The sequence below is a fragment of the Erpetoichthys calabaricus genome, chromosome 8 (genome assembly GCF_900747795.2).
Source record: "Erpetoichthys calabaricus chromosome 8, fErpCal1.3, whole genome shotgun sequence".
NCBI lineage: Eukaryota > Metazoa > Chordata > Cladistia > Polypteriformes > Polypteridae > Erpetoichthys > Erpetoichthys calabaricus.
In genome coordinates, this window is record NC_041401.2 from 157951638 (window position 1) to 157965373 (window position 13736).

At 38.2% G+C, this 13736-nt stretch overlaps 1 protein-coding gene across 5 annotated transcripts in view; it reads right to left on the minus strand.

Moving 5' to 3' along the window:
* Window positions 1–13736, minus strand: part of stk17b (serine/threonine kinase 17b (apoptosis-inducing)) — a 215533-nt gene that overhangs the window by 138890 nt on the left and 62907 nt on the right. For 2 of the 5 annotated variants that reach the window (XM_051930216.1, XM_051930215.1), the window contains exon 3: window positions 663–801. The exons of the other annotated variants lie outside the window; for them this stretch is intronic. In XM_051930216.1, coding sequence (XP_051786176.1) covers window positions 663–801 — 139 coding nt within the window. The remainder of the gene's footprint in view (window positions 1–662; window positions 802–13736) is intronic. 5 annotated transcript variants of the gene reach the window in all.

Genomic DNA, 13736 nt, shown 5'->3' on the forward strand with positions numbered 1-13736 from the left:
GTTGCCAATTATACCTCAAAAGTGTTACTCTGTGTTGCCCATACCCAATTCTTTTGCCTTGTCTATTTTGATTTAGTAAACTTTAGGCTAAACATCCAGGGTGCTGCTCAGGATTTTTTTATAGAATGAGCAATTTACATCTCTACTGCACATAGTGGAGATTTGTCTTTAGAGAAACATGAAATTAATAGTTACCTTCAGACTGTAGAAGGAGCTGTAAATCCCCATTATTAAATCACATAAAACAAGTTATATCTGTTGTCTAGTTCATTAAGAAAATCAACATCTTCTAATCAGTTTGAGGATATAGGGCTAACTCCTCTGCTCCCCCTCCTTTCATCTAAAATGACTTAGCTCAGTCTAAACCAGGACTTTTCATATTTCATAACAATACTTACCAACATGTTGCGGAATGCAAGAACTTAGCATATTGACCCTCAAAGACTTCTTCATTAATCAGATGAATATTTCTGTATGTTTGTGGGCTGTTAAGGAGTGATAATTACTGCCGTCCTTATGTTGCATATTTTTTATTTATTTATAATTTGTATGAGCCTCTCTCAATCATATTTCATGTAAGTAATGTAATTATGTTAATACATTAAGAAGCTCCAATCTTCTTTAATGATGCTGATAACACAATAACATGATAAATGACGCACCTTCAGGTCCAGATGCACAATGTTGTTATGATGAAGAAACTGAACACCTTCCAAGGTCTGCCAGAGAACTCGAGTGATTTCTCTCTCTGTAAGCGTTTCTTCTGAAGCGCAGAAGTCGAAAATTTCTCCACCTGCAGCACTAAAACAAAAGAAAATCAATGAAGCAAGCCCGCTGTCTAATGAAATGAACCCAATGATATGCAAAAATAATAGCAACTGGCCCCTCAAAAGTCACTGTATCTTTTGTCAAGGTGACCTATGAGATCAGTATTCTTCAAAATTGTTTATATATATATATACAGTCGACCCTTGATATACAACCGGCCTGACATGCGAACAACTTGATTTACGACCAAAATTTTTGTTTTGATTTACGACCAACATCTTGCGTTACAACCTGAATGCGGTCACGTGTATCCGCTTGCGCGATTGTAAACAAACTGCCGAGAGCATTTGTAAGCGTCAGTCAGAGCCCAGATACATGTGTTTGTGGACGTAATTTCGGTCAGTGCAGTGATTTATATAATTTTTTTCGATAATTCCTAAGGGAGGAAGAGAAGGTAACGAAGGTAAAGAAAGCGATCACAATCGAAACAAAGAAGGAAACTGTGTGGAAATATGAGAGTGGTGTTCGTGTGACCGATCTCGCTAATATGTACAGCATTTCGAAATCCACCACCTCAACAATTTTACAAAGAAAAGATTTGTATAAGGAGGCTCCTTCCAAACAATAACCACCTTCCATTTCATTCTCCTCCTCCTCCCTTCCTGCAGCCCAAAGATGTCAAATTAAATGGTGAGTACAGTATGAAATTGTTGTTTCTGGTAGGCTAGGCACTTTTTATAACTTTTTGGTTAGTACATTAGAAAAATTATTGGTGTTTTGGTAAATTATGCACATTATACAACCCTTTTTTATTATGAAAAGGTTAAGTAAGTGTTGCTGTGGGAGGTACGGAACGCATTATGGGTATTTCCATTATTTCTTATGGGAAAAATAGTCTTGACTTACAACCAACTTGAGTTACAACCAGCCCTCATGAACAAATTGAGTTCGTAAGTCAAGGGTCCACTGTATATATTATATATGTATATATATATATATATATATATATATATATATATATATATATATATATTTGTTTTTTGTTTTTTTTTTTAACATGTAGAGCACAGAAAGGTCTGATTTTAGCCAGTGATTGTGAGGTTTACCGTTCAAAATCTTTCCGTATACCTCACTGCCTGTTTCATGAAATATGTACAAGGTCACAATGTACAAAGAAGAAGATGACACAAGGTACATAAAACACACTGGCTATTTTAATGACTAATTGCTAATATTAAGTGTTCTGTGCACCAACATGCAGCACTATGCTCGTTGAAAGTAGAAAAATAAAATTATAGTGATTTATTGAATTTTGTAGGTTTATTTTCATAGCACTCCTTTTCCTTCCCACATTCAAAAGGTTTAACGAACACTCGAAACTGGCCTGGTATACGAGAGCTTGGATGTGTGTACGACAATTCCATGTCAGACAGGCATCCTATCTTGGATGATGTTGCCATCATATGTTCAGGTTCATCTGAAACCCTACAGAAAAAACAAGTTCCGAAAATCAGTTTCCAATGATTCTCTAAACTTCCCATTTAAAGAGAAGGACAAGTGAATCCAAATACAATTGCCTCAGGACTTAAACCTCCAATGGTGTCCCCTCTGCATCCTACATAAAATTCAAATTGTTGCCCTTTGAAAACAGCTTAAATATGTTCAAAAACTTATTGCGAAAATAATAAAACAAAAATTTGTAACATCTCTGTAACATTAACATTAACCATTTTATGCTTGCATGGAAGATGGCAGACTTTCCCTATAATTCTGGTGTTACTTCAAGGCCAAATACTGAACTGCATGCCCTTTTCCTTTGTGCAACAGGGTTTCTTTATCCCAGGTCTCTCTGTGGACACCTGTAAAACTTGAGGAATTTGAAGTGCTTCCTTCCAGACCTGTACTTCTTGCCATTGGTGTTTAGATGGTCATTTGTAATGGAAGGACATACCCACATAGGCATGCACAAAGACTTTCCACCTGTCACTCCAAGTCTGGCTCTATCCCAGACCCTCCTCCTGACCTTACCACTAACCCGTGCTAACCTAATGTCACCTTTGCTGCCGACAATCATTGATGTTACTAGCATGTCATCCTGGGAGGGGCATGTAGATATATAAGAAGAGCAACTAAATGCCAAAATAAGCCAAAACTTTACTTTTACTGATTTTTATTGGATGACTAGAGAAGCTTGTTAGGTGGGCACTGACCCACTCATAGTCACACCTGGGCTGAAAGTCCCTTGCTAGCAACTGGACTTTCTCCATCTAGTGTCATTCACAAATATATCGAGTGCTTCTGAGATGTCACAGTTGTTAATCTACATTAGATGAGGTTAGGTGAGAAGTGCTCTTCAATTAACCACACTGAGCACTGACAAATTCTGTTTGGGCTGACTATGTATTTAAGTTCCAGACTTTCCAAGATATTCTGTTTTCCTTTGCACAGACTTAATCAACAGAAAGCCTTTCTTTACAAGCCATGAGTCAACAAACCAGTTACCACTTGCTTTTAATTTGCAGGCATGCTCTTTCCCTTACTTCAGTTTAGAATATTAAAAGCAACTCTTTGAAAAGAAAAGAAGTGAATGGTTACCACATTTCAACTGTGACCTCATGAAAGATGTCAAAAATACAACCTTGCAGCTGTAGAGTAGTAGTTCATATGAACAGATAGTTTAGCCAGCCATTCATTTCCAGATTATGCTTTAACATGTTATTTTTTTTCCGTCTATGTCACACAGTAGGGTTACATTAACTGCTGGTTTAGCTTTAGATGGAGTTTTATGGAAGAGGTGTTGTTCCTAATGACTTACTTATCTATGGAAATTGTGAGCTTTTTATTCTTCATTGTCAGCATCATGATAAGTTTTCCCTAGAATCATGGAAACAGCAATAATCCTGTCTTTGACGCTGCTGTATGGTCTTGAACAGAGGATGTGTTTGGCCTTATAAAGGTTTCAGATGTTGGGCTTCTCAGTAGCTTTTCATTACTGCAGTCTCTGCATGATGTCTCCTAGTTCCTGCCTACAACTGACATGTATCTAAACTGACATGTATCTAAACTCTAACAGTGAAAAACTAAAGAAAAGGAAGAAATGCTGAGTAAAATTAAGCGGTCAGGGTTACCGTGAGAGGCTGGGGGCCCATATTGCCAATCCTAGAAAAGCATACAGAGCAAACTCATTCACGGTCCTTCCTAGCGAGACATATTGAGATAAGGGCCCAGAGGCAAGGAACACCTCATGGAGATCTGATGCTATTAGTAGAAGATCAACAAAACTGGCAACCTGTAATCCATGATTCATTAAGTCACGGAGAACCCTGACGTGAACCTGTGAAGAGCAGTCTCATAGCATTTTGTGACTTATATGAACTCATCTAAAATTTGAAACTGCCGCATATTAAGCACTTTTGATACTTGTACATTGTAAAGATTTTGCATTTTACCACCACCACCGCTCAGTTTCTCTGCATTCTACTCTGATTTGAGGACACTGAGGGTGCTGTACTGCTACCAACCCATGACAGCTAGCTTAAACATATGGCACTCTCAAAACAAGTGTCCTTATGCCGTGTTTATTACTGTTAACATGGCATAGCGTGCCTAGGGTCTGCGGCAGAAGGATAAGGTGCAGTTTAATTTTGTTATTATAATTAGTGTTATTCTGTGTCGGTGGTGTAGGCATGGAGGAAAGGCATGTGACCACAGAGAGATAAAGGTGGAAGGGAGTAATTAATTATGCACATGCGAGCTGGTGCGTCAATTTCTGAGTAGCAGCTCTGTAGGTCAAAGTACAGTAGAGGGAGAAAAAGTAGAGGAAAAAGAAACAAAAAAGATCAGAAGAATAAGAGAAGGTGTTCACTATTCAGAAGACAATCTGAATTAAGGTTAGCCAGGTTGAAAAATTAAAGGATGGGAGACACAGATAAAAAAAAAAGGGCTGCACTGTGAGTGCAGTTGTCTCCTAGGCATAGAAGAGAATCCTCAAGGAGAGCACCGTCAATCCTACCCCACTGCAGTAAGGGGCAGGGGAGACAGCATGGACTCGAGATTGTTCTGTGAGTACAGACGGGGGGGTAGCAGAAGGATAGTTCAAGGTCAAAGGGTGTGCCTGCTGACATCTAGCAAGATGGATATAGAGCTCATCAGAGGATCAACTGTGGACAGTCACATGCAGGCATTAGTGCATAGATGTAGCTAATAAGAGCAAACTTACAGCTGCAAGAATGCCTGAATGGTAAAGGGGTGAGATATGTAACGGGGTTCTCTCAACAGATGGAGTACTACAACACACTTAAGGATTGCTACTCTATGGCTAGGCCTGCTATTTTTTAGTGGGTTTTAATAATTTATTGAACACTCTTGTTTGCAATGCCTTTATGGGCATACTGATTGATTTTAACTGCACTAGTAAAGTCTCTATGTTTTGTGTTATTTTTTTTTTCTTCAGTAAATGTGTACTTAACTACTTTTTAGCATCCCATAGCTTGCTGTTATGTCTCTCACTCGTTGCTGGTCCATCCTCAGTTTGCAAACAATTAGGGAGTCAACTTAACATTCGAGTGTTGGGCATAGTGACCCTGACAGTTACTATGAACAAGTTCCAACGAATTACACAATTAACAAATCAGTTCTAGTCACAAAAGCATTTAACTTTTAAGCTTAATTCCGGACAATGACCTACGTACTGCCCAATATCTGCAGTGACTTAAGTATCACCTGGAGCCAACTTGAGTCCTAATTCCTTTATCACTCTTTCCACTCATTCAGTCCTTTGTCTTTCAATGTAAATTCTTGTTTCTTCTACCTCTAGCACATTCTCCTCTGTTTATGGACTTCTTTTAAGGTATCACTCAGGCAAAATTTTTGCCTTTATTTTTTTCTCTCCCCATTTGTCTTGGCTGAAATGTTTGACCACATCCTCCACATATTCTTGGCTCAGTTATTGACCAGGTTCGTCTGTTCATGTTCTAGCATCTTCCAGCAACCCATTTTACATCAATGAGAAAAGCATCATCATCCCACGCTCAGCAGAGACCTTTGCAGTTGTAAAAGCCTATTTGCTCAAGGAAGAAAGTGAAGATGCAATAATAGCCTGTGACTGCGTACTTTGAGGTGTTAAATTAATTTAATTTTCAGTTTACATGTCTGGGATGTGCAAGTCAATTCCTTGTTCACTATGTGGAATATAATGGAAAATGGGTTAGGTTTGAAAGTCTGACAGAATTCTATCTAGTTCTAGGCATTGAGGTGCCTACACCCACGCTAAACACATTATAATTGGATAAGGAATGATCCATAAAGCAATTCTCTGGCTAGAGTGGATTCCTGTCCTATAGCCAACGGTGCAGTCAGGATTGAGACCAGCTCTCTTCTATCCCAAAAAAAATAACTAAAGATCATCTTGTCAGGCATTCCTCAAAATTGTAAAAATAGTAATCTATTATTTATATTTTTAATTATTGTTTAACAATAATAATACCTCTATCTGCACCTCTTAATATTTTAAATCTATTTTAATGTATATGTTTTAATTGGACAGTACAGGCTACTCACTGAGCTGCATTTCTCTATATACCCAAATGTGAGAGTGACAAATCAATAAAATCAGGAATCGGATTGATGGATGTTTGGAAGCTCCAAAATGCTTCTTTTTACAAGGGAAACGTTGGTGCTGTTTTTCTTTTGAACTTGATATTTGGGAAGTGCATTCAACAATATATACAGTATATTATATGAAATCCTCTAAAGCTGATATTAACCTTTATCACTAAGTGATGGTGCAGGTTGGTTCCATGCTCCCGGTTCTGTTTCGGAGCCTCTTTAACCCGCCGCTGTTGATAATCATAACTGAGATGAGCCCGGCAAATGAGGACACACACAGGCAGCAAAGGGGTAGGGAGTGAGCTCCGGGCCACTCTACAGCCACTGAATGTCAGCCTCATACTTCCCTAGAGGCCCTCTTCCCACCCTGCCTGCCTGTCTCCTCTTCTCCACACCAGCTCTCTCCTGTTTCTGCCTTTCTCCCTGTCCTTTAACCTCCGTCTCTTTTTATTTGTCTGTCTGTTCTCTTTTGTTATCTGGCCCTCCTGCCATGTAGGCTCCTCTTACAGTAGATTCAGCTTTCCTAATTGGGTGCAGATGTGAAGTATCGCTCCCTCTGAGGAAATAATGAGGCACCTGACTGATGCTTGCATTCGCACATGCATACGTAATCAGCCAGGCACCCCCAACTGTCCCCTCAGTGAAGCAGGTTCACAATCATCAGTGTCCGATTATTTATTTAAAATCTGCCCAACACTCCAGGCCACTCATCACACACTAACATTTACAGTATATTTAGGTATTTACAGACTTTTCAAGTAGGTGAGGAACCTTTTCTGCACGTGCACACTCCTCCACTTAAATCATTTTATGAGGTAAAGAAAAGACTCCAAGCTCTCTAGTTAGACATCACATACCTTTGAATCCTTTATATTGTCAGTAACCTTTAACAAAGAAAGATAACTCTTATAAAGGTGAGCTCATAAATTTGGGCAGATGATGGCTATATAATGTGTACTTTGGCACATTCAGATGACCATCCAGTTTTGATTGGGTCGTTAGCATGCAAAATGACGCAATCAGTTAACATTCTCCGGAATTCAGGGAACACAGTTTATATATTTTTTTTTTTTTTACTGTTGTAATCAATACCCATCCACCCATCTATTTTCTAAACTACCATTTTCTATTCTGGCAATACTAGTAGCTATGTGGGAAGATAGGGAACTAGGCACACTCATACACAAACTCACACTTTCTCAGTCACCAGTTAAACAAAATGAACATGTAACTGATATGTCAGAGCAAAACCTGACCCAAGCTGGAATATGAATTTAGGCAATAAGAGCTGTGAGGCAACCTGTAATAAATATATTCTTCTTCTTTCAGCTGCTCCCGTTAGGGGTCGCCACAGCGGATCATCTTCTTCCATATCTTTCTGTCCTCTGCATCTTGCTCTGTTACACCCATCACCTGCATGTCCACTCTCACCACATCCATAAACCTTCGCTTAGGCCTTCCTCTTTTCCTCTTCCCTGGCAGCTCTATCCGTAGCATCCTTCTCCCAATATACTCAGCATCTCTCCTCTGCACATGTCCAAACCAACGCAATCTCGCATCTCTGACTTTGTCTCCCAACCGTCCAACTTGAGCTGACCCTCTAATGTACTCATTTCTAATCCTATCCATCCTTGTCACATCCAGTGCAAATCTTAGCATCTTTAACTCTGCCACCTCCAGCTCTGTCTCCTGCTTTCTGGTCAGTGCCACCGTCTCCAACCTATATAACATAGCTGGTCATAAATATGAAAGGTTTAAATCCTTTTTTTTTTTTCATTTAAAGAATGATCTTTTTCATGAGCATATGTGGTGCTTAAGTTAATAAAACTGAATATTACAAAATGATTATTTAATTATTAATTTCTCAAAATTGCCTTCTAAGGTTACTCCTTATGTTAACACTGTGTCAATATGACCAAGTCGAAAAATAAAAGCCCGTCTAGACAGGCTATTGCAATGGCCGCAGAGTTGCACTTCAATTGCTTAGTCAGTCATAGATCTTTTCCTGTGTTTTTATTTAACTCCTTGATTCATTCACTTTATCATTGCTAATTTCTGTACTATTCATTTTAACCTTTTACTCAACTTGGGTAATTCACTTTAGGATCACAGATGGTCAAAAACTGTATTAGCAGCATTGGGTGCAAGGCAGGAGCCAGGACTAAACGGGGTGCCACCTCCTCACATCCATACAGACAACTTAGGCATTCCAGTTCACCTATCCTGCAGATCTTTGGTACACTGGAGGAAACACAGAATTTTGTTTCCTTATAAAATGATACTCCTGCTTACATGGGGTAGTAAAACTTTTCCATGGAGAGCTAAAAGAAAAATACTAGCATGATAAAAAGGCTTAACCATGCTTTAAAAAAAAAACAAACTATAAAATCAGCATCAAAAAGAGAAAAATCACAACTTCAGCATTAACATAAGAAATAAAAACGCAATGAGAAAATAATTGCATGGTGCCTTTTTTACATGCTAAGCAATAACATTTTAGATTATTAAATTATATTCAGTAAATTCTTATTCCACTTCTCTGTTCTTACGGAGACTTGATCGCACAACTAGTGGTTTGTGGTTAATGAAAAGTGACTCCCATGAGTCAACTTCCTTAGTGATATTAATGATTTAACACATAAATGTCTGTGGCAGTTGGGAGGAGGGGAGGTTGTGCTGCATCAATGTCCTTCTAGTATGCTTTGCTTTCCTATACCATTTTCACTGCTGCTTACTTTACCCCCTGCCACTGGATGGGAATATACCTCACTTTTATGTGTTATAAAATCAAACAAACTTTGTTTATAATTTGGTTGCTCGAGGTCATTTGGTTCTCATGAAACACATGCTACAGATAGACATGCCAACTGTCCCTAATGTCTGAAGTAATAGATCTCTAATCTGTTTCTAAGTAGCTAAACTGTGCAGTTGCTGCTGCTGCTTCTTTTCTGATTTTTTGACTTGATTTTTTTTATCATCCTTTGTGTCTTCAAAATAATAATTAAGAGAAAGGAAAAATGGATGAATGTCTATGATGGCAGTGAGGAGTGGTGGCTGTGCTGCTTGCTGTTCTCTTAGTCTCTTTCGTGGTGGTTCTCCTGCTGGTGTCATGCCAAACAAAACCGGTCATTTACTGACTAATAAATCTGCAATTGCTCTAGCGTATTCTGTTCTAAAGTTGTGAATGTCACAGACAGGAAAGATGAATATATCAGCCATTTTCCTGTGTTTTCACTGCACTTAAAGAAAAGAAAGGGGCACACTGTAACACGGAAGACGGTTTAAGTTAATTGAGCTCACATCAGTCACTGGAGCTGCACAACCGGCAAATGATCTTCTGCTGCTAACAGTGATTTTTCAGAATATCTATTTTCTTTATTTAGTGGCACACACATCTCCAATTGTGTAATCAGTCATCCAGCCGACTTACATGGAGAAAAGTCATTACTCTGCTGCTTGGTATCATCAAGTGTCCCACACTGAACATGGACCAGAGAAAGTGAAGGAGAGAGTTGTCTGAGGAGATCAGAAAAAAAAAATTATAGACAAGCATGTTAAAGAGAAAGACTATAAGACCGTCTCCAAACAGCTTGATGTTCCTGTGATAACAGTTGCAAATATTACTACGAAGTTTAAGGTCCATGGGACAGCAGTCAATCTCTCTGGACATGGCCTCAAGAGGAAAATCCACCCCAGAATGGACAGGAGGACAGTTAGAATTGTAGACAAAAATCCAAGGACAGCTTCCAAAGAGATGCAAGCTGAACTCCAACGTCAAGGTCCATCAGTGCCTGATCGCACCATCCCTCAATTTTTGAGTAACGGTGGGCTCAAAGGAGGAAGAATCCAGAGGAACCCACTGTTGAAAGAAAATCATCATAAAAAAAAAAAAAACAGACTGAAATTTTCTAAAATGCATGTTGACAAGCCACTATGCTTTTATGAAAATGTCATTTGGACAGATGAGGCAAAACTGGAGGCTAACATCAGCCCTGTTTCCACAGACAAAAAATTAAGTTTTTAAAGAAAAGAGCACCATACCTACTGTGAAACATAGAGGTGGCTCAGCTATGTTTTGGGGCTGTTTTGCCGAGTCTGGTATGGAATGCATCGAGTCTGTGCAGAGAACAACAACATCTCAGGACTATCAAGACATTTTGGAGCGAATGTCAAAAAGCTCTGTCTCAGTCTCAGGTCGTGATCTTCCAACAAGATAATGACCCAATACACAAAACTAAATGCACCCAAGAGTGGCTAAGAAGAAAACAATGAACTGTTCTGAAGCGGCCTTCAATAAGACCCGATTTGAATCCTATTGAATATCTATGGAAAGAACTGTAACATACAATGTGGAGAAGACCCCTTCAAACCTGACACAGCTGGGCAGTTTACTCAGGAAAAGTGGGCCAAACTACCGGTTGACAGGTCCAGAAGTCTCATTGAGAGCTACAGGAATCGCTTGTTTGCAGTGATTGACTCTAAAGGATGTGCAACAAAATATAAGGTTAAAGGGCCCATCATTTTTGTCCATGCCATTTTCATTTGTGTTATTATTTGAAATATTCTGCTCAATCAAACCTCTAAAGTCTGATTTTTGTTAAATATGGAATAACAATGACGGGTGCCAATTACTTTTGTCAGTTTTAAGTTACTTAAGAGACAATTGTGGGTTCTTCTTTTATCGTTGAGGGGTACCTTTTGTCTACATCTATATTACCTCAAAAGTGAAATACTGCTCTCTGACTATTCAAAGCATTTTTTTTTTTAAATACTTTGCTTTAAATTCAAAACTTATTTGCTTGAATTGCACAGTATTCAACTGAATATGCCATATTTTAATTAAGCAATATAATCAAAGGTGAAGATGTATGAGACAAACCAGACTAACAAAAAATAACCTTACATTTAGTGGGGGGAAATTCCAGTTTTATACATTGGATATTTAGTAAATGTTTAGTTGAAAAAGCAAAATTGCTTGGGTTTGTAATGCTATCTAACCTTTTAAAGTTCATAAAACAAGTTAGGATAGATCTAGGAGTGAGTCGTAAACCAGCTGATATGATAAAGTGGATGAAAGTCTTCTTGTAGTATATCAAAAATGCATTACTGGCATGCTGAAAATCAGTAGAAAACTTGCAAACACAAAAAAAAGAAAAAAACATAAAACATGTTCAATCACAAGGCTTGATCCAAGTCCAACTTGGGCACATGGCTAATTATGCATGCAAATTAGCCATGAACAGTGATCAGTGTTATATATTTGGTGGCAGTGCTCATAATATTCTTATTATGGTCAGGTAATGTACCCCACAAATGGAAATACAGCAGGTCTTTATTTCTACATTTTTAAAAAAATGCATGCAGGGTGGAAGACTGCTGAAAGGGTCATGACATAATGCATGCATGAAAGTTCTGTGCATGGTTGCTTCAGCTCGGTGATGTCATACTGGCTTTGTAAAGCATTATGGATCAATGGAAAAACTAAATTTCACCTAAGCTGGCCACATATTGAATTTCCAGGAAAATATTCAGTAAATAAGATCAAAAGCAAAAATGTCATATTCACTGCAAAAAATGGTTTGGCAAATTTTACTGCTCAACACTAATCAAGGTGTATTAATGATTACACAGATGTTTCTGTCTGAAATACATAATATAATATGAAAATGTACATTATATTGGTATCTATCGCAACCATCTGAATTTGTAATTATACTGTGATATGGATTTTTGGCAAAATGGCCTACTACTAGACGGACCAAATTACATTCAGTTACATTCTATTCAGCTGATCTGTGAAAAACTCAGATAATTTGTCCTTATGAAAGTCAGTATGAATGCGTAAATGGACAAACTCCCGACCAAAGCCTGACCCCTATGTCATGTCGGATGTTGCCCAAATTGGATATGCTGGTACAATTATTGGACTGCTGAAGCTACTATCTTTGTACTCAAATGCAAAAAAGTGAATAAAGGAACTGTAAAATAACCAAATTACCACGGCAAACTATCAGCAGCAACACCTACATATTATATAATTTGATTATATGTATACGTCACTTAACGTTCAAGATACATTCTGTGAAACAAGATGTTACGCAAACACCATATTATATATAGTACTTGGCAAAACTATATGGGTGTACCTGTTTTGACTAAAGATAATGTTACAACCCTCCAGATACACACAATACACAAGATTGGGTGCTGCTGTCTAAGTCAAATCATATACCGTTATACAGTCAACATTTTTTGTTTAAGTAGGGAAAGTTCACATGAAAATAACGATAGAAAGAATAGAACAGTACAGCCTGTGCAATCACTTTGTATACATGAAGTACACATGTTGCTTGCAGGAAGCTGTTGTGTTCGCTATGTCCAGTTATGTTTGCTACTTCCTGTTCTCCAACTGGGACAACCATTTGCATAGCATTTACATTGTATTAGGTATTATTAGTAATCTGGAGATGATTTGATGTATTTGGAAGGAAGTGTGTAGGTTATAAGCAAATACTATGCCATTTTATATAAGGGACTTAAGCATCCATGGATTTTGGTATCAACAGGGGGTCCTGAAACAAATCCCCTATGGATACCAAGGGATGACTGTACTTACTTTTATTGATCACCATACGCTGCTTTCCTAATATATACACATTTGGTCAATGGAATCCTATTGAGAAATGTCGCATAAAAAATGACCTTTATCTGTATAGTTTCCCATCCATTTTTCAATTTTCTGAAGTGGCTTTCTATATTCTAGATAGTGGTAGCCTCAAGCAGTAGTCAACACTGGATGGGACACCAGTCCAACGCAGACAACATCTACTCATACCAGCCCAGCCGAGAGCTGCTAGCTGGTGTGTACAGTTCATCTTTGTGACGTGGGAAGAAACTGTTAGCAGGTAAAAAAACAGTTGAGCACAAGTAGAATACAGAGGCAGGGAAAGGCCTAGATTTTAGTCTGAAAACACTGCAACATTTACTGTAAAAGCACAAGTATTAATATATTAAGCTAAGACTAGCATACAATAGTGAAGAGTAAAACTAACACCATTTTCCGCCTTAAGAATTTATGAAATGACGCAGTCATGTTTTCACATTTCCACTTTTTTTTTTTTTAACTGATTCCCTGAAATCACAATGGACATTTCTGTCTATCATAACGTTCACTCAAACACTTGACTAACTGCAGAGCCCTGAGGTACTTCCCTCTGATAGCTGCTTAAATGGTGGAGCAGTCTCTTAATGGGTGTAAAATTGTAAAACTGGACAAAGACAACATTATGCCTTTTAAGAAGACCAATGCTGCTTATAGTATATGCTCTGAACAACTTGAGTTTTTCGTCAGTTTATAAAGG